This window comes from Triplophysa rosa, linkage group LG4 (assembly GCF_024868665.1).
Source record: "Triplophysa rosa linkage group LG4, Trosa_1v2, whole genome shotgun sequence".
NCBI classification, from domain to species: Eukaryota; Metazoa; Chordata; class Actinopteri; order Cypriniformes; family Nemacheilidae; genus Triplophysa; species Triplophysa rosa.
In genome coordinates this window covers 21,878,287-21,898,045 of record NC_079893.1, presented here as the reverse complement: position 1 = coordinate 21,898,045, position 19,759 = coordinate 21,878,287, and the positions used below count along the sequence as shown (strand labels likewise).

The 19,759-nt window shown below is 37.8% G+C and overlaps 2 protein-coding genes and 1 long non-coding RNA gene across 4 annotated transcripts in view; 1 reads left to right on the top strand and 2 right to left on the bottom strand.

Annotated features, from left to right (window-relative positions):
• Positions 1 to 1,798, bottom strand: part of wdr17 (WD repeat domain 17) — a 28,332-nt gene extending 26,534 nt beyond the window's left edge. Inside the window, exon 1 of the mRNA XM_057330975.1 lies at positions 1,736 to 1,798. The gene's annotated coding sequence lies outside the window, so the exon portion shown is untranslated. The remainder of the gene's footprint in view (positions 1 to 1,735) is intronic.
• A 1,074-nt stretch (positions 1,799 to 2,872) lies between these two features.
• Positions 2,873 to 19,759, top strand: part of gpm6ab (glycoprotein M6Ab) — an 82,902-nt gene continuing 66,015 nt past the window's right edge. Inside the window, exon 1 of the mRNA XM_057330770.1 lies at positions 2,873 to 2,990. Within this exon, the coding sequence (XP_057186753.1) occupies positions 2,987 to 2,990 (4 nt within the window). The 5' untranslated portion in view covers positions 2,873 to 2,986. The remainder of the gene's footprint in view (positions 2,991 to 19,759) is intronic.
• LOC130552469 (uncharacterized) lies at positions 13,355 to 18,118 on the bottom strand. Of its 2 annotated transcripts, XR_008962740.1 has the most exons (6): positions 18,056 to 18,082; positions 17,900 to 17,956; positions 17,651 to 17,697; positions 17,230 to 17,395; positions 16,575 to 16,655; positions 13,355 to 13,811 (listed from the first exon to the last, which is right to left on the bottom strand). It is a non-coding gene; the product is annotated as an uncharacterized LOC130552469 (long non-coding RNA). The 2 variants fall into 2 exon arrangements; XR_008962741.1 differs by lacking the exons at positions 17,651 to 17,697; positions 17,900 to 17,956 and having other exon boundaries at positions 18,056 to 18,118.

Here is a 19,759-nt window from a genome sequence, read left to right as displayed (position 1 = left end):
AAAAATAAGAAGTATTTTCTGGGATTATGAGCAACATAAATCTGCAACATTTAAAATCGATTTAATGTTGGATCAATTTTTCTCCATCACATTGCATACTGTACTCTGAGCTCATGGGTCAGAAAACTGTTCAGACAATGCTACTGTAACATTAAACTCACCATAAAAATTCCTATTTTTATGGATTACAGCAGTGTTTATTGTAAATGGTTTATGATTTATCAATGCATGTGCCATCAATTTCTTTAATTAAAAACATTAATGTCCATGCATTCAACGTCCGAAGATCCAATCCATAACCAAAGGACTTATAGATCTAATAACTGCCTTTGAGGAATGACTGAAGAATATAAAAGTGATGCCGTACAAATAAATTCACAATAAATAATATCAACTGTATAAATAAAATGTGATCTGCTTTCTAGGCCACTGCTTCGAGAAAGTTACTAAATAAGCACTGACATACAATCCGAGTCTCTACATGGGGCCTAAAGAGGATCAATGAGATAAGTGACAGTGATGTATCACGGATTCTGCATCTAACCTTATGCTCTTCATAAAGACCTTTACCCAGTATATACAAAACTATTTTGTCATCCGTCGTGTACAATAGCATCTTTCTCAGATTTCCTTTAAATTTGCATACTTAACAACCTGCATGCACCATGTTGTCAATGTCTTTATCTGTAAATCTTTTCCTCTAAACAGCTCAGGGAGAGAGTACACATTTCCCCAGGGAGAGTATCAGTACTCTCATGAATCTATGTGATTGTGTCAAGCATTTCTCTCAAGACAAAACAAAACCGTCTCTAAACTTATGTACAACTAACTCATCAGATGTTTGCTGTTTGTAACATACATTTGAAAACTTCAGCAATGGCAGCACATGCACAGACCTAAAGGTAAAGGTAACACATTATACTATGCATGAGCCGGTCTCATAATTTCATCCAAAAGTGGGTCATTTCAAGTGGAGAGTTCAGTTCCTCTATCTAAACTGCTTGTGTGAGATCATGGCAGTGTCTGGCAAAACAGCCGCTGTTCATTAGTTCTGCTTGTCTATGTTTTCTGGCAAGGACGAGCTGGTGTGTACAATATGTCACATCTCAACGTGTCTAATCTGCACAGCACTGTAGGCTCAGATGGTGTTTTTGAAATTATAATGAAATCTGTGATAGGGCTATGCTATAACGATTGTCGGCATTTAAAGTGCCTCTTGTGCTTTTCCTCAGTGCACCTGGAGGTCTCGCACATCTGATGAGACTCAATCAAGCATCAAGAAAAGTTATGGTACATCCAGTAATAGATATAGATCGTTGCTAATCTGCAGATCAAACTGTGGCTTTTTCACGGAGGTGTAACTCGTTTTTATGGACAACAAATCTAGGCTCTCTTTGAATATATTTTAATAGTAATCCTCTAGGATACACAACATACACAACACGAAGCACCGTTCTACGTGTAATTTGCAGCACCTATTGCATTACGTTTATTTCTACACAGGGTTATGGCCATCATGGTTACAGTCCACGAGGAAAGTTGAGCATGCACACGCATCCTTTCGGCAATCTGTTATGTCACTAGTTCACAGTTCCGGTAATCCGGTAAAAGTGTTTAAAAAAAACAGCAACGTGTGTTTAAAATGTATATGTACGAGGGTAAATTATGTCATATATTGTAATGCCGCGTTAAAAGGGAAATGAACACGTGTCCATAAACAATGAAGATCGCTTACCTTTATCGATGCCAGTGGACAGCGACCTGGTGCTGAGATTAGGTGTATCGCTGACGGGGATACGCTTCGTAGTTCGTCAACGCTGGTCCAAATCTTTTGCGACGATTGGTCAATTCAAACCTGACGTCACCACACTGTTTCCTTTTTCAACGCTGATTGGTCATTTTCCAATCGCTCAACCTAATCATATGCAGAATCCGTGTTATTTTGAGTCAGGGAGGCGCTCAGGCAGAGGTGATTTCTTGTATTTGTAGTCCAAAACGGGGTGGTCACATTTTGTTGATATAACAAAGGAATTGTCATTCATGTGACTTCAGGTTGTATTTTCAGTCTTATAAAAGACTGTAATATGTGCAAACTACTCCGCTGTGAGCAGTGCGCAGATGCATTATTTATTCATTCTTTTCGCATTGGGATTGAATTTCATCAGCGGGCTTTCATGGACATTGCATGTGTTTGCTTGCTGCACAATAACACAGCAATGTATTCAACACTGCAGTATCTGATTCACATAAGCCTTAAATTTCCTTGTGACCCTCTATGACAAGTTGAACATTGTTATTTACTGCACACTGATGTGCATATTTAAAGAGGATTTATTAAGTATTTCTTCTTGATTTATTATTTTATATTTATAGTGAGTGCAACTCATCTAATTCGCCAGCAGAGGGCACCACTAACCCTTTTAAAATGATTTGATGGACCATCGCAAGCTAAAGAAGGGTGTGTTCTGTCAGGGTACATTGTAAGTGAGAAGCAGGTAGTCTCGCACACACTATACGTGAAAGATACTGAGATGATGAGTGTCGAATATGTAGGTTTTAGGTTTACATCCCTTAATAGCTTAGCGGCATTATCATATATCCAGTTCCATCAATTTATTTATGATTACATTGTATATTGTAAACCAAACCCTCGTCCCCCAGAAATATATCCGAATTATAAATATGAAATGTATTCAAAATTATGGCTGTTATACACATTTCTGCATGATTACAGTTCGTGCAGATATTTTAGCCTACTGCTGCAAAATGTAACAATGACACCTAACGTTTCACTATTTCAGGGTTATGTTATATATTTAATAAATACCGACTTTTAGTGAGGGAATAAAGTTAGCATTGGTGAGTTTTCCCCGCCCGTCAGTGATAATGACGTGGATTCATCGCAACTGACCGTAGCGCTCACAGCTGACTGAAGCAAACTTCTGAAGTGTGGACTTTTCAGCGCTGCTGACTTTTATTCTCAAACATGGGTAAGTCATTGCTCTGTCGTTTTTTTTTTAACTAAGGTGAAGAAGACATCTTAAGAAAATAGCAAATTCAAAAACTATCACCATTTCACTTTTGTGTTCACTAATCCGTCAAGTGTAAAAGAAAAGGACAGTGAACACTCAGTAGCCTAATGGGAATGTAACAAAGTTGATTTCTATTGCCTATCAAAATCTGGGATGATTCAACAAGTGTTTGGACCACGAGAAGCTGTTGAGTGTTTTTATTTTTATCCAAAGACAGCAAAAGTACACAGTTGCAGCAGGAATGTTACAGAGGTCATGTGAAGTGTTTTCCCCTTTTCGGTTTGTACGGGTACAGTATGTTTATACAATGGAAACTGCTTTTATCTTTTGATAATGCTTTTAAGTAGACTGGTAATCAGTTCAAGGTCATAATGAGATTATGCACATTGTCTCATATACCTGGTACAGATGAGAACTCGCCTGCGCTTTTTAATGTCTGTGTCATTCAGATACTGGAAAGAGACCCATGTTCAATGGTGGTGAGATGTAGAATATGTTTTCCAGAGACTATGAAAATAGAGGTCCCCCTATAATGTCTTGTTGCTTTTTTCTAAATCTATGCAAACATGGCAGAGGAAGAGGGTTATTATTGTCAGGAAAACACAGGAATTCATGTTCGTGCTTTCCTCACAAACGCACCTTGTGTTTACCAATGTGCAGCAATGACAATCTGCAACAGTATCGATCACAGCCCCTTCAAAACTCCTAGACTTGCTTCAGAGCACAAATTGAAAAGATTCTATAGAAACACAGTGTTCTGTTCTTATTTTAGGTGCCAAGACCCAGATCTATAACCCATATAATACGCAGAATCTAAAAGCTTTGCTGTTCTGGCAATCTCACTCTATGCACTGTTTGTCAGTTTTACTTGGAAAATGAAAAATGACAACACTTGTTTGTGCTGAAGAAAGACGGACTTTGTTGAAGTTCTCATTCATGGTGTCTGCTGATGGCTGGTCCCCTCTTGTGTTCTCTGTAATATATGCACCGAGTCACATGAGGGATAAATAGCCACATTATTGTCTCACTGTTTGCAGCCTCCACCAAACATTCTCCTCTTGTGTGGGGGCCCTTTGATAATCCTGCCCTTCCCTCCTACTGCCCTGTCCTCACTATTCCTTTAGTGGTGGTTGGTTGTTCTAATGATCAGAACATGAGTTTACGGGGTTCAGTGGCTTAAGGCTGGAATGTTGTTTCCTAGGCCACACAGCCATGCTCTGCTACAGATGTCCATTTGAAAGGTCAGCGAGCACCTCTGGTATATGCACGTGATTTTGTGTGGTGTGCAAATCAACAATGAGGAACATTAAGTAAGTGTTTGTATCTTGCAGTTCTGTATGTTGCAAACATACATTTCCAGAATGTAACTGCTGCAGCGTTGAATATTTATGATCATTCAACATATTATAATAATATAATAATAATAATAGGGCTGTCAAACAATTTATTCTGAGCTGGCGATTAATCGCACTCAGAATAAAGGTTTATGTTGACATATGTCTGTGCACTGTCCATATGAATTGTGTATTTATAAATACATACACATTTAAGAAAAATATAGTGAATAGTGAAAATGACCCATACCCAAAAAGTGACCTCTGCATTTAACCCATCCAGAGAGTAGTGAACACACACACAGCAAGTGGTGAACACACGTACACCCGGAGAGGTGGGCAGCTATCACAGCAGCGCCCAGGGGTAAGGTGCCTTGCTCAAGGGCACCTCAGTCGTTACCCGCCGGGAATCGAACCAGCAACCTTCTGGTCACGTGTCCGACTCTCTAACCATTAGGCCACGACTGCCCCTGCAAATATAAATTTGTTTGTTTATAAATAGAAAATCAATATGTATAGTACATATATTATGTAAACGTAACATTTTATTCTGGGTGCAATTAATCGCGATTAATCGTTTGACAGCCCTAAATAATAAAAATAATAGCAATACTACTACTAATAATAATAATTATTATTATTACTGTTATTGTTGTTTTGTTATTATTGAACATAATAGGAACAATAATCATCATGCTTATTATTATTATTATTATGGTTATATGATATTATAACCATCATAATATAAACAAAAGCAAAATTTGCTAGAAAATGGTCTGGTGCAGAAAATGCTTAAGGAAAATGCACTGCGTTTAGTAGGACCAAGTGAACCCATTGTTCTATCATGGAAGAAGTGACTGTGTGGATTTTCTATATTTTATCATGCTTCCACCATTTCCTGTATGGAATGACAAAGTGAAAATGTCAAAAACAGACAACGTATCTTCAATGCTGGCCAGACCTGTCAAAACTGGCCTGTATCCCACATATTTTCCTTTCTTTACCCTCTTCTAAGATCTGCCGTTTAATGTTTCCAAAGAAATAATAAACAGTCCTCGGAAGAGATTAGTTTGGTTAGTCTGAGCCACCCTAGCTTTTCCTTGTTTTCATTCCCCCTACAGAGACTGAGGTTTTCATTTATTCTGGTTGAAAACAAATCTGCTGGCTCATGCAATCACAGCAGTGGATTTTAAGGCAGTGAGCAATTTCTCTAGTTCAGCGAGGACCTGAAGTCAACCCGCTGGTGTAGTTTGGGCAGATAGCCTCACATAAAAACGTTTGGGGTCTCTGTTTTCCTCAGCAGTATTGCAGTACCACAGTCCCTGATCAGGAATAGTAAAAGTTGGAAATGTTTAATAAATTAGGTCAAAGTGTGCACCAAAAGCCTCACCAAACAGAACTGCACAATGAATGATTGTTTTCAAACTACACCCCCCATTGGTTAAAACAACACATCCACAGTATTGGGGGAGCCAGTGTTGCTAAAAAACATTTAAATAATAGAAAAAAGTACTTTAACAACCCAAAATTACAGACCTTAGCTTCAAAAATACTATACTGTAAAAGTACACTGTTAAAAAATTATTCTGTTTCGTAGTAGATTTCATGAAATGAATTGAGTAAACTTTACTTAATACAATTGTGTTCTTTTTTTAACCAAAATTAAAATAAAAATTATAGAGAAACAATCTCATAATTCTAAATGCACAAATTATTGCGTAAATTCAACTTGATTTTATCATGTTCAACCCACTTAAGCTTGTATAAAGGATCTTTGCTTAATTATTTTGTGGTGGGACTACATTCATTATTTTAGTTAATTTCACTAACTGAGCAGTGCATTTCCCAGCATGCTTTGCATGCGACAGCATTAAGAGAGTCCTTTTTGTGAAAAATTGCTATTTTATGTGCTTTACAATAAAATGAAAGACTACAGAGTTTATTTTTCAGTTGTCTTTAAGATTTAGAAGAGATTCTGTTTGTATTTTTGAGTTTTGTGGTTACCATCATTCAGAAGAGTGCTTGTGCTTGTGGTTGTGCTTAGGTCATGGGAGAGCTCATGATGTGTGTTTTTCACTCAGTGAACAGTAATGCTGCTAATGCCATTACTGAGACAACTCTCAGCTTACTTGTACATCATATATGTTGTCAACAATAATAAATGTTAAACTGAAGTTAAAAAAGATCAATAAGTTAACTCCAATGCTGAAATAAGTATTTCTTCTTGATTTTTTTAAGATTATCATGTGACATGTGCTTAAATAATTTAGGTAAATTTACTTGATTTATTCATGGAATATTGCGTTAAAAATACACTTTAAAGTACTTAAAAATATTTAGTGTAATATTGTTACCATCATTTTTTAAAGTAAATATCCGTGTCATTTGTATGGAAAATGTGGATGGTGACTATTTGATTAAGCAACAAATTTGTCCTTTATTAATAGCCATTTTTATGCTAAATCTGTGTTCTTTAAACTTACCTCTGATGGTAGTAGATATAGAAACAGACAAAGAGACAAAACGTTATCGATCCCTGAGGGGAAATGTAGGCAACTTAAGTAATCGTAAGAACTGTAGACACCTACGTGACTGTACATACTGTCTAAACCAGATAAACAGCTAAAATAATAGGAGGAATATTGTGGCCTGCGGTGAATTCCCACTGTCTGTCAGTCTAGTGATGCCGAGACTTTTATGGAAACGGGACCCTGGAGCAGTTTCACCTTCTAATGGGAAATACAGACTTCTGTGCTGGGAGCACATAAGTCTTTTGCACAGTATTTCTGTTCTTCTACTTGGCAGTTTTATTCTATGACCAGTATAAATCAAGTTTCTATGAGCTGAAATTCAATTATCTGAATCTGTGTATTGCGATGATTAGCATCTTGAAACAGCATCTCTTACTGAAACAACAACAGCCAATGAGATCTGATATTTCTTGCATAAATCTCAGTAGGTTGTTTAGCAGTTGGTCTGAGGTATCAACTAGCATTCAATTTTTTGTAGTATTTTGTCTGTCATGTCTTATTCAGGAATGTGTCATGAATCTTCTTCATGCTCTTTTGTAGATGTCTGCTACACTTGTAGTTCTTGTTATATTGTAATCTTAAAGGTTTTGGGTGTAGTCTACTGTGTTGTGACCAGGGCTCTATTCAATCCCCTGTGGAATCCATTCAGTGTGACGCAACAGCCTGACCTTTCATCCTGTACAATAGCCACTGTAGCAACGCTCAGGGTCAGTAAAGTAACAAACACAATAGCACAAGTGGAAATACAGGAACAGTTATTTCTAAGTCTGTTACTTTGCTTTACTCTATTTATCTCGTTCTGTGTAAAATAAGTCTTTCCAGATGTTTGCTTGACACCCAGATTACAATGTAAAGAGTTATAGGGTTTGAAGGTCAGTGACACAATTAAATCAAGCCACTCTGTTGGCTTACGTTATAGCATAGCGGTTATAAAACTTTATGTCATCCATGAACATGATCTGTGACTCCCATTGGATTGATCTCCATCAGCAGTGGTAAAAAAACCTCGCAACATTCCACACTCCTTCACAGCATCATCAAGTGTTATTGTTTTGAAAATGCGACCTCTAGTGGCGAATCGTACAGACTTATTCTTTAACTTGACCAAACATATTTGACTCAAGACTGATACCATATTTGATTTAGAAAATAACATTTTAAATTTTCTTTAAATTTTAGTGCATTGTGTAAATATACTGACATACTGATACGTTGAACCTACCTTGAATGTAAGTCGCTTTGTTTAAAAGTGCCAAATTCATAAATGTACTGTAAATTTCAATCTGTTCCTCACATAAAGCTATTTATTGCTTTAGAGCAGTGGTTTCCAACCTTTTTTTGTCTGAGAACCCCTTTTTCCCATGAAAATATTTTAGGGCCCCCTACACTGTAAAAAATGATTCTGTGTCATAGTAGATTTCATGAAATTAATTGAGTAAACTTGACTTAATACAATTGTGTTCTTGTTTTTTTTAACCAAAATTTAAGTTAAAATTATAGAAATATCTTGGAATTCTAAATGCACAAATAATTGAGTGAATTCAACTTAATTTTATCATATTCAACCCAATTAAAAATGGATAAAGGATCTTTATTTAATTATTTTGTGGTGGAACTACATGAATTATTTATTAAGTTAATTTCCCTAACCGAGCAGTGCATTTAGAGTTCCCAGCATGCTCTGCATGCGACAGCATTAGGAGAGTCATTTTTGTGAAAAAGTGCTATTTTATGTGCTATAGAATAAAATGAAAGACTTGATAGTGTTTATTGTTCAGTTGTCTTTAAGATTTAGAAGATATTCTGTTTGTATTTCTGAGTTTCGTGGTTACCATCTTTCAGAAGAGTGGTGCTTGTGCTTAGGTTGTGGGAGAGCTCAAGCTGTATGTTTTTTCACTCAATGAACAGTAATGCTGCTAATGTCAGTACTGAGTCAACTCTCAGCTTACTTGTACATCATACTGTATATGTTATAAACAATAATAAATGTTAAACTGAAGTTAAAAAAGATCAAGAAGTTATCTCCAATGCTCAAATTAGTATTTCTTCTTGATTTTTTTAAGTTTATCATGTAATTTTATTAGATTTATTTGTGGAATACTGCGTTAAAAATATGCTTTAAAGTACTTAAAAATATTTTGTGTAATACTGTTACCTTAATTTTTTGAAGTAAATAGCTGTGTCATTTTTTACAGTGTACACATATCTAATGATATTATCGCTCTTGTAAGCTTGCAGCAAGGATGACAAAAAATTGTTGTTTTCAAACAAACGGTATGTTTATTACTATAACCAGATATGTTCATGCACAAATAATAGCCTATATATAATATTTAAAATACAATAACCAAATCATCAGTAGACCAGGAGGCCATTTGTAATTTAAAAATGTAAGCCTAAAGGAGTAGCCTATAAATTGGCCTTATTTGAAATGCAATATCAAAAATATAAGTATTCACATTGGTGTGTAAGAAAAAAAGAATGAATACAGGCTATTACAAAATGCTTGCTGTCTGGCACCTCAATACTTGCATGTTATTTGTGGGGCTTTATCAATCAGTGTGAGGATTGCTGCTGTAGTGAGTAATAATTTGGTCAATGCTCATTTGATCTCATGGAATTATCCAAAGTTTCAAAAATATTGTTTGCCGTCGTCGTGGTACAGGGCTCTTTACAAAACAAAACAAATAACGAAAGTATGCATGGAGTTGTGCCATTTTTGACACGTCGGTACACTCGTCTATTTGAAGTGCGAAGTTATTACCACGAAGTCGCACAGAAAGCTGACCCCTCACATCTTCTGACATTGTTGCGATTCGACGTTTGACCGTATTATTTGATAATGGTATCTTAGCCAATTGTTTTGATTTATCCTCTCCAAATAATTCCTTGACAATATCTGTTGCGCATGGCAAAATCTGAGTTTCTGCAATTGTATGCCCATTCTTTGCTTTGGCGATTTTTTCAGCAACTGTATACGATATTTTTAAAAGTTTCTTGTCAGTAGCTGTGACTTCCCTCATCTCATTTTGGGAGTGTGTCAATTCTTTTGCCTTGCGCTCAAAATATGTCCGGTATTGAGGATGAGTTGTCTGTAAATGTCTCATTAGTTTGGACGGCCTCATGCATTCGTTAGCAAGGACTTTGGCGCAGATAATGCACTGTAGCAGGGACTCTTTGCTACAAGAAAATGAAATAAAACCGTAGTTCAGGTAACTGTCTTGGTATTTCTGGCATTTCGTATTTCCAGTATTGCTAGCACTGCTAAAACTGCGACACGAATTGGTGGGAGCTTCCTCACCTGGGTCCAGTATGCCTGGATCATTACTATCAGCTGCTGTAGGTGAAGCAGTGGGACTTGGTCGTTTTTGTGGAGGACGAATTACAAATTTGTCCATTTTTTGGTCAGCCAGGGGATCATGGATAAAATTAGCTAAAGTAATATGATCGTTCTCCTTAATGCTCACTGCTCAACACTTTTCACAATATGACACGACCCCCCACATAGCTCGCTGAGGCCCCCTTGTGGGCCGGGACCCCCCTGTTGGGAACCGATGCTTTAGAGGACTTGGAATGTAGGTTTTATGCTTCTATATTACTATTGTGTGTTCCATTTGTAACAATATGTGAGTAGACACAATTTTAATGTTCCGGTGAGCTGGTTATGCTGTTTTCAAACGTATTTTGGAATGAGTTTAGATAACTTTGGCTAACATATTTATGAGGGGAAGGTTAGAAAGCAGTCAGAATGGTGGGGGTATTTCTCTCTTTCTCTCTCTCTCTCTCTCGCGCGCACGCACGCACACACACGCACGCACGCACGCACGCACGCACGCACGCACGCACGCACGCACGCACGCACGCACGCACGCACACACACACACACACACACACTTTCACTGCTCTTAGAGACAAACTCCTTGTCTATTTCCCAGGCTTTGTCAGTGAAGTACCATGAATTACAGTCTTTGTTCTTTCTTTCTGCCAGATATAATAATAAGTTTTTACTCTGCCTTCTTTTAAATTTTTCCCAATCCATACACACTAAGAGCTTGTTCACATTTACTTTTTTTCTTTTGCACAGGATTTCTTTTTCTCCAATCTATCTGTGATGATGTCATAATAAAGCAAGCACTCAATCTATAACTCATGCCGATCTGTAACTGTGCGTACACACCGCCAGCTTTACTCCTGTTGGTAGTCGCTCCCGAAAGTCGCTCATCATTTACATAAAGTTTGTCACGTTGCTTGACATGCCCACTTCCTGCCGCGCGTGTCGCCGGAAGTTGCCAGTTCTCCATTGAAATGAATGACATCAAGTCATTCGACAAGTCGCTTTGTCGCTAGGTGTCGCTGGCGGTGTAAATGAACAGTTAGTCTATTGCTCATGTAAAGCAGAGGTGATGCGTAAGCATAGACATGCATGTCTCTTACTATATCTGTTCCCGCTAATATTCACACTGCCATGCGTGATGCTCATGATCTGCTTGACTGGACATGTAAAGAAGAAACGTCCATTAAGACAGAACTGTTGTGCAGTAAATGTCACCTGTTGAATTAAATTATATTTGATGAACAGCTGTCCTTCAATGATCACATTGCAAAGACAACGCAATCATGCCGATATGCCTTATTCAACATTAGAAAGGTTCGACCCTATCTCACTGAGCATGCGGCACAACTCCTTGTCCAGGCCCTGGTCTCATGCAATGCTCTCCTTGCTGGTCTTCCTGCAAAGGCTATCAAACCACTCCAGCTGGTTCAGAACTAGGGTTGGGAATCGTTTCAATTTGATCGATTCCGATTCCAATTCTTATCGATTCCCAGTTTCAATTCCACAGTTGAAGTAAAACATTTAGATATCAACCCGAATGGTCATTTAGCCTGCTTATTGACTTGTTTGCAATATATATATATATATGAGCACCGTTTTGTGTATATTTACACAAAGAAACACACCTTTTCTGACTTATTACAATTTGTATTATCATAGTTGAATTACATCATGGTTAAACTGCAGTTACTATAATGCAACTATGGTTAATTTGTGATTCCTATGCTTTAATGCAAATTCTATAGCTAAACTATGTAGGGCTGCACGATTATGACAAATAATCATAATTGTCGATTATTCCCCTTGTAATTGTAATCGCGATTATTTATTTCGATTATTAGCCCTTAACATTTTAATTGTATTATTTTGTTTTATTATTGCTTTTTATTTAACAACCGCATGCCATACTCTTTAAATAAACATCCAAAAACAAAGCTGTGTTCCTGAAATACTTTATTTCTGATACAGTATAGGCTCAAATATGGTTCCATGGTTCTACTCGACCATAAATCAGTAGTTGTCGAGTAATTCGCCACTTTTTTCAGATCTATTTCAACGTCTTCCCGGCATTTTGAATAAAGTGCAGGTAATGCAACTTGAGAGAAGTGGTTGCGGGAGGGAATGACATATCTCTTATCCAATGTGTTTATTAGCTTTTTAAACCCTGCTGCACTGCAAACAGTGTTAATTGGGGTCATATCTTTGGCTATGAAATAACCAATCGCGTCTGTTATCTCAGTTTGCCTTCGAGAGCCGGCTGGAAACGGAGAAACGCTAAGCAATGATTCGGTAATAGATGTCTGTGTCGACGGTCGCGATCGACTCGAACTTGCTTGCTCTTTCGCTTTAATGCACTCTTCATATTGCATTTTCAACATAGCTTGCGGAATATTACTTTATGTTCGACGTCATTGCTAGTGTGACCGACTCCACTCGTCCCGCGCGGGCCTCGAACCTGCGACGGTCCGGATGGAAGACGGGCGCTCTAACGAGGAGGCTAAAGACCGCAGTCTCTAGCGTCTGTCGCTAGAGCGTCTCTGTTGGTCGGGGAGTGAGGTTTACACACTGCACCCCAGCTAACAAAATTATGTTCTGAGAACGTTTTCCAAATGTTCTGTTTTGGTTGTGGGAACGTTATTTAAAATGTTCCAAAAACGTAAAAATGTCCAGTTTGCTTAATGTTGCTGGAACGTTCTTTTATGGTTAGCAAAATGTTCCTATAACGTTCTTGCAACCAAAAATGTATTGAAAATCCAACGTTCTAAGAACGTTTATTTGTAACATTAGAAGAACGTTAAAAAGTCCAGTTTGCTTAACGTTGTTGGAACGTTCTTTTATGGTTAGCGTAATGTTCCTATAACGTTATTGCAACCAAAAATGTATTAAAAATATAACGTTCTAAGAACGTTTATTTGTAACATTAGAAGAACGTTAAAAATCCAGTTTGCTTAATGTTGTTGGAACGTTCTTTTATGGTTAGCATAACGTTCCTGCCACCAAAAATGTATTGAAAATCCAACGTTCTGAGAACGTTTATTTGGAACAAAAAATAGTTTAGATTAGGTTATTAAAATGTTATTTTAAGATGAGCAGTGCTGCAACCTTCTCTTTCAACATCACGTTTATTAACATCATTCCAGGAACAAAAAAGTATACAACAGTTACATGTGCAATCAACAGGTATTTTAATTATAAAAGCTTTTTAAAAACTCATTAACATTGAGTTTTAAAACTCAATTTTTCAAAAATCTTTTTTTTATTATGTTATCATGTTTTTGTGTTAGTTAGCTGTACTTTTTTAGTTATCATAGCTTAAATCAAAACAAAGCAGCTGCACTTTGATTTATATTAATTGGAATGCTCAATAAAAAAAACATTTTTGAAAAAAAATTAAAACTTAGTTATCTCATTTTGGAACCAAACCCTTCATTTAGATTTATGACAGTGAATTATAACTTGACCACCAAAACGTAACAAACTTTCATATGAACATTTAATCAGTGAGAAATCTTATCTGAATGTGTGTGTGGGTGCATAAAAACTAGGGCTGTGGTCCATGTCCTGTCTCTTCATGCTCTATCTGTAAAGTAAATAGATTGTAAATAGATGTTACTAACTTATTTAACACAGGTAAGAAAGTCATAGCATGTGTTTTTAGGTAAGGATGCTAACATTGGCCCATTAACTGACAGTAAGAATGTTCACAGATTCACAGTTAATTTGTCAAGTCAAACTATTTTACATTAATTGAGTACGTATTGTTGAGCAATGCTAATCCATCAATCACATTTGCTTTAAAGTTGATGTTTTTACACTATCAACAACATCCAAATAGACTGATGAGGGCTAAGAATCTTTCCCATTTCCCTAAATTAATAAAATATTAAACAAAATAAATAAATGTTGTTTTGAAATGTTAACTGTCATACTTGTAACAATGTATGCACACATTCCATAAACTCTACAAATAATAATGCAGCCAGGAAAGGGTGAGATGCAGTGAGTTCTTTCCACATTTTTAACATGCATGAAAATAAGTATTTTCCATCACTTTGTTTATCACTCTTGAAATGACCTCTACACTAAATAATCTAACCAGGGCTCTAGACTAACTTTTTGCACTGGTGCGCCTAACTTTTTTTCTTAGGTTCACCAGCACAAAAGTTAGGTGCACCCAAATTTTCGACCGCATCGCATTTAACACCACAGTTTTACCAGTTCACTGTTTTTTAAATCGCTGTCCATATAGGCAAAATTGACTTGTAAATGATTAACTAACAATCTGGTCAACATAAAGTTCTTTATTTGAAGCACAATTCTACAAGAAAGGTAACTTACTGAAAAAGTGTTGGTGCTTAAAGTGCTTCACTGAACTGAAACTTAAAACATCTCAAGATAAATGGACCAGGGCTTGACATAACCTGGGAGGTTGATGGCTCCGTGTCAGAGCATTGCTTATGATTTTCAGACGGATCACGCCTCAACTTAACATTATTCACGAAAAAGTTGTCAATCGTTCTTATCATCTTCTCTCATCATCCGCGGCTACATCCACTCTGTTTAACTGACGGGCCTATAGGCTCCTCCCCTCTCTGTCTGACTGCAGAACACGCATTTTCACATGTACACACCAGAGGTTGCGCTAGACTTTTTTATTGTCCGTCATTTTGACTGACAGGCTCGTAAAAAATCCGTCATAATCTATTATTACCCATCACTATGGTGCAAGGTGGCTTTACGTGGTAATTAGTATGGTCGTGACATCATCACGCTGTAATTGCGTCTCGGAACTTGTTGTATTTTAATACAACTGAATGCCCAATAAAGCCATTGTTGTTTATATTCATCTATATATTTAATGTTTTAATGTTTATGTTCATATGTGATTCGATCTGGGAAAACCTAACACATGGTGCAAATTTATATATTACAGTTTTTGATACCATATTGAAGCCCTTTCCAAATCAGTTTTTATTTTGCTCATACCTTGTGTATGTAACAACAGTTATGGCTGAGGTCGGCTGAAGCGCTAGGATTTACAGGAACGGAATTTGGAGGAAAACGGGTTTAAAGTTAAGTGATGAAAATAAAAGCACAACAGTCCAGTATCACAAGGAAAAGTCACTTTACAGTGGTAAAAGACTTACTCTAATAACAATTTAATAAAAAAAGATTTCGTAGTGTTGAAGTCTATAAAAATACTGTACAAAACCGTTTGAATAAAACGAAAGTAAGGAAAATGGTGCGGGCACACTTAAAGAACGAGAGCTCTGCCATTATCACTACACAAGGAAACTAGCAAACATTACGGACAACAACTAATAAGCAGTGAAGCAAGTTTTACGTGGTTTATCATGTGCATAGTGTCTGGACTTTTGATCATCCCTTGTATGTTTTGCGATCGGATAACTCCCGGTGCTGCAGACGGGGAGCTCTGTCATCTCACAAAAACATTGTATAAAAAAACTTTGCATGCCGTAGTTTACACAGGACTGGCGGGAAATGTGCATTGATACTCCTTCATTCTTCATGTTATGTAGTTTACTTTGATAGGTGAACTGTCTTTCCCGCGTCCCAGCACAACATCCGACGGGTTTTCCCAGATCGCATCACATATGTCTAGTCAGTAACAATGACAGGTGAAAACACGCACGACCCTTCGCGAGCATATCACGCTCTAATGAAGGGAAACGGGGAGTTACAAATTGCCCTCATTGTAATCCGTCAAAATGAAAAACGGCCTTCAGATTTTTCCGTCACTGGTAAAAAAATCTGTCAATGACAGAGAATTTTCGTTTAACGCGACCTCTGGTACACACACGAACAGGAAAATCTGGACCACGGCCAATCATAGGGGGGTCCGCCCTTCACTATCTCTGATTGGTTTAGACCACGATATGGGCCTAATGTGTGTCTGTTGTTGAATCACAGGGAGATTTTCAGAGTCACTGAGACTTTCTTCCTCCCTCGAACAGCTGGTCGCACCGGTGCAACCTCAGATTTTTTTAGTTGCACCATTGAGAAATAAGGTCGCACACTAGAGCCCTGCTAACCCTCTTACGTACATAACAAAAGCAGTCTATTTATTTTGAGGTCCATACAGGTTGATCAGTATGTATATAAATGACAATATGAAACAAGTATAATGTAATTTAGTTGCGGCAGGAGCTGCGCGCTGCCAGTATATGTACAGTCAAACAAAACAATGTGCACAGTTATCAAAGATGCGAGTGCGCACACATTAAAACTTTGTGTTCGGCGAGACGCGTCTGTGCAGTGAGCATAGTCAACAACGTGTTTGGCAAAGACGCGGCGCAGTGTATCTCTTTGGTTTGTGACATACTTTATGCAAAACTGTGGCACAAGTCTGCTCAGTGTGGTGTTCTGCAGGTCAACATCTGTCCAGGCCTCTTGATCTCCTCATCTGGATTTCACAGAAAAAAAGACCAGCAATAACAACCATAGAATTTAAACCCATTACAAATCCATGCAGTCACAAGACTATTCACATAACTGTAACTACGCAACAGAACAAAAATCTATTGTGTGTACAGATTGGAACCAAACTGAACTAATAGCTGTTGTTGATGACACCGCCGTACCGACATGGAACAATAATGTAGGGGATTCATTCCTGCATTTTAAAGGAATAATTCATCCAAAAATGAACATTTTGTCATCATTTGCTCATCCACCAGCCTTACAAACCTGTATACATTTATTTTTTGTGTTGAACACAAATAAAGATATTTTAATGAAAGTCTGTAACTAAGCCGTTTTGGGTCACCACTGACTTTAATAGTAGTCTTTTGTCCTACTATGGGAATGGCCCAATTTGACCCAAAATCACTTTAAAACAAACTTATTAAAATATCTTAATTTGTGTTCAGAATAACAAAGAAATGTATACAGTTTTGTAACAACTGGAGGGTGAGCGAATGATGACCAAATTTTAATGTTTGCGTATCTCTCTTTCACTCCCCGCGAAAACTACTTACCAGGGTCCAAGCCCTGACTGGGTCCCTGCTCTTGTGTGTTGGACGTGTGCCAGTACACTCTGATGAAGCAGTTGTTCAGAATGGCTTCAGTGGCGGAGATGGCCCTCCGTGCCTCATCATTGGCAGTGTACTGGTTCACTGGCTCCAGGTTTCCCCTGAACACAGTCTGAGGAAATAATAACAATCACAGGCTTTTATGTCAAATCACAGTCAGAAATCATAAAAAACATTCTGTGAGATGCAAATGTATTAAGAACAACAGTGACCACTCTTCAATGTTTTATTTCACTAGTTTACTGAATCAACGCTTAAATAAACACACTGTTTACATAATTTGTACCTGTTCTATTTGCAATTTGTTCTTATTTCATTACTGACTGTTTACTGATCTTTAATAATTACTTGATAACTTTTTACTTACATAACTGAGCTGAAGTGGAGCCTTAAGTTTCAGGTACAAACAAAAACCTGGCAACATAGAGACAATGTTGAAAATCTAAAATAATTACAATCTGTGTGCTCATTTAGTTTACGTGCTTCATGTTCTAGCTGTCATAGTTACGACATAAGTGATCGCTTTCATCCTAAATTTTAGAAAACTATAAAGTTTTACACGCGGTCGATGCTGCATGTGGCAGTTTTAAACAACTAAAACGGCATTAACATTTACCTCCGAGTTCACTACCGGCTCACCAGGCCGTGTGCTAGATGCAAGAACGTTTCAAACCTACACAATATAACACATTAAAACTACAATAACAAAATATTGGTAAAATATATTATATTTCAGTATAAAAAACTATTTAAAATCAAAACATTCGCTTACCTCAGATGTACTCTGGCGAAAGTTGGCTGCGCAAAGTTGTGTGCACGCACGAGCGTGTTGACGTCACGAGCGAGCAGCACTCCGACTCCTCCCACCAAGTTTCCAAATTAGGTTGTGATTCCGACCTGATGCGTCGTGTTGATAACCCTGTCGGTACACGATCCGGGATGCCTGCACGATCCGTTCTGCGCATGCGCATAATGACGTAGTAAACAACGTCACGGTTTCCCTACACTATTAGTATCAAGCATGCGATGAAACACTTGACGGCCAGACGGCACAACTGGCGGCATATTTTTGTAGGCTACATTGTGTTTTTCATTTAACAGTTCATGGCGGGTCTATTTTGATGTTTTAAAATGTAGCTTACGCTATGCATTACGATGTGTTTACGTGGTTGCCAATCCAAAATAATAAAGGAGTTGTTACATGAACATACACGATTTTGGTTACATGTGGAATAAAGTCTGAGTCTTGAGAGTCTGTCACTGCAAACCTTCAGTTTCCTCCATACTCCCCTTTGCGATTCATTGCTGCATGGCATTAGGCCTACTTAACTTGCTGTGTTTCGATCTGAGGTCAGTAGTATTGTCAAAGACGGTTTTTATTAAAAGCTGCTAACATTAGTTAACTTTAAATCGACTCATTTTGTATTAGTATGGGTCAATAAATAGGTTAATATATCTATCTATATAATCTAAATGAGGAATAATCCCTTCAATGGTGTTTACAGAACACAATAAGGAACATAATATGCATTTCCGTCTAGACTATCTGCACTTACATGAAGAAAGAACTACAAACAAGTCTGGGGAAATGTTACAGAGTATTTCAACGCATAGTGTGCACACAGAAGTGACATGAGACCAGAGGTGGACAGTAGTGAAAGTCGCGGTATAAAGGTGCTCAAGCGTGGAACAGATCGTGCAGTGTCGTCGCTAAACAGAATTATCTACTACGTCATTGTGCGCATGCGCGGACGGATCGTGCAGGCATCCCGGATCGTGTACCGACAAACCCCATTTCGATGTTGAATCTATTTTATTCTTGACGAAAACCTACTGATGTACCTACCAAATTGTGAACGTTGATTCGACATGGAAATCTGATTGACGCCCGATAATGACATTTATAACCAGAAATCGACATTGATCAATGTCAGTTTGCTATCTGGGAGGGGAATGCACCTGAATTAACTGAAATGCCCACAAAAAAAGAATAAAAAGAACGATTTCTCTCATCATTATGAGAACATTCATCAAGTATAAATAACGTCATGAGGTCGTTCCGAGAACATTGTTCTAAGAACGTTTTCTCTCATCGTTTTGAGACGTATATTAACTAAATATAACGTTATGAAAACGTTCCATAAACGTTATTTGAAGAACGTTTTGTTCTAACTTTTAGACACCTTTTAAAGAACGTTAGTTAGTGAAAGTTGTGCGAACGTTCCCTGTTAGCTGGGACAGCTCTTCACTAGCTGGCCTCCGTTACACTCAACCCCCTAAACCTCACTCCCATCCGGGTCACGGCACCAATGTGACCGATGCTACTCGCCCCGCTCTGCGCGGGCCTCCAACCGGCGTCGGTCCGGATGGGAGACGGGCGCTCTAACGAGGAGGCTAAAGACCGCAGTCTCTAGCGTCTGTCGCTAGAGCATCTATGTTGGTCGGGAAGTGAGGTTTTTACGCACTGCACAGCTCT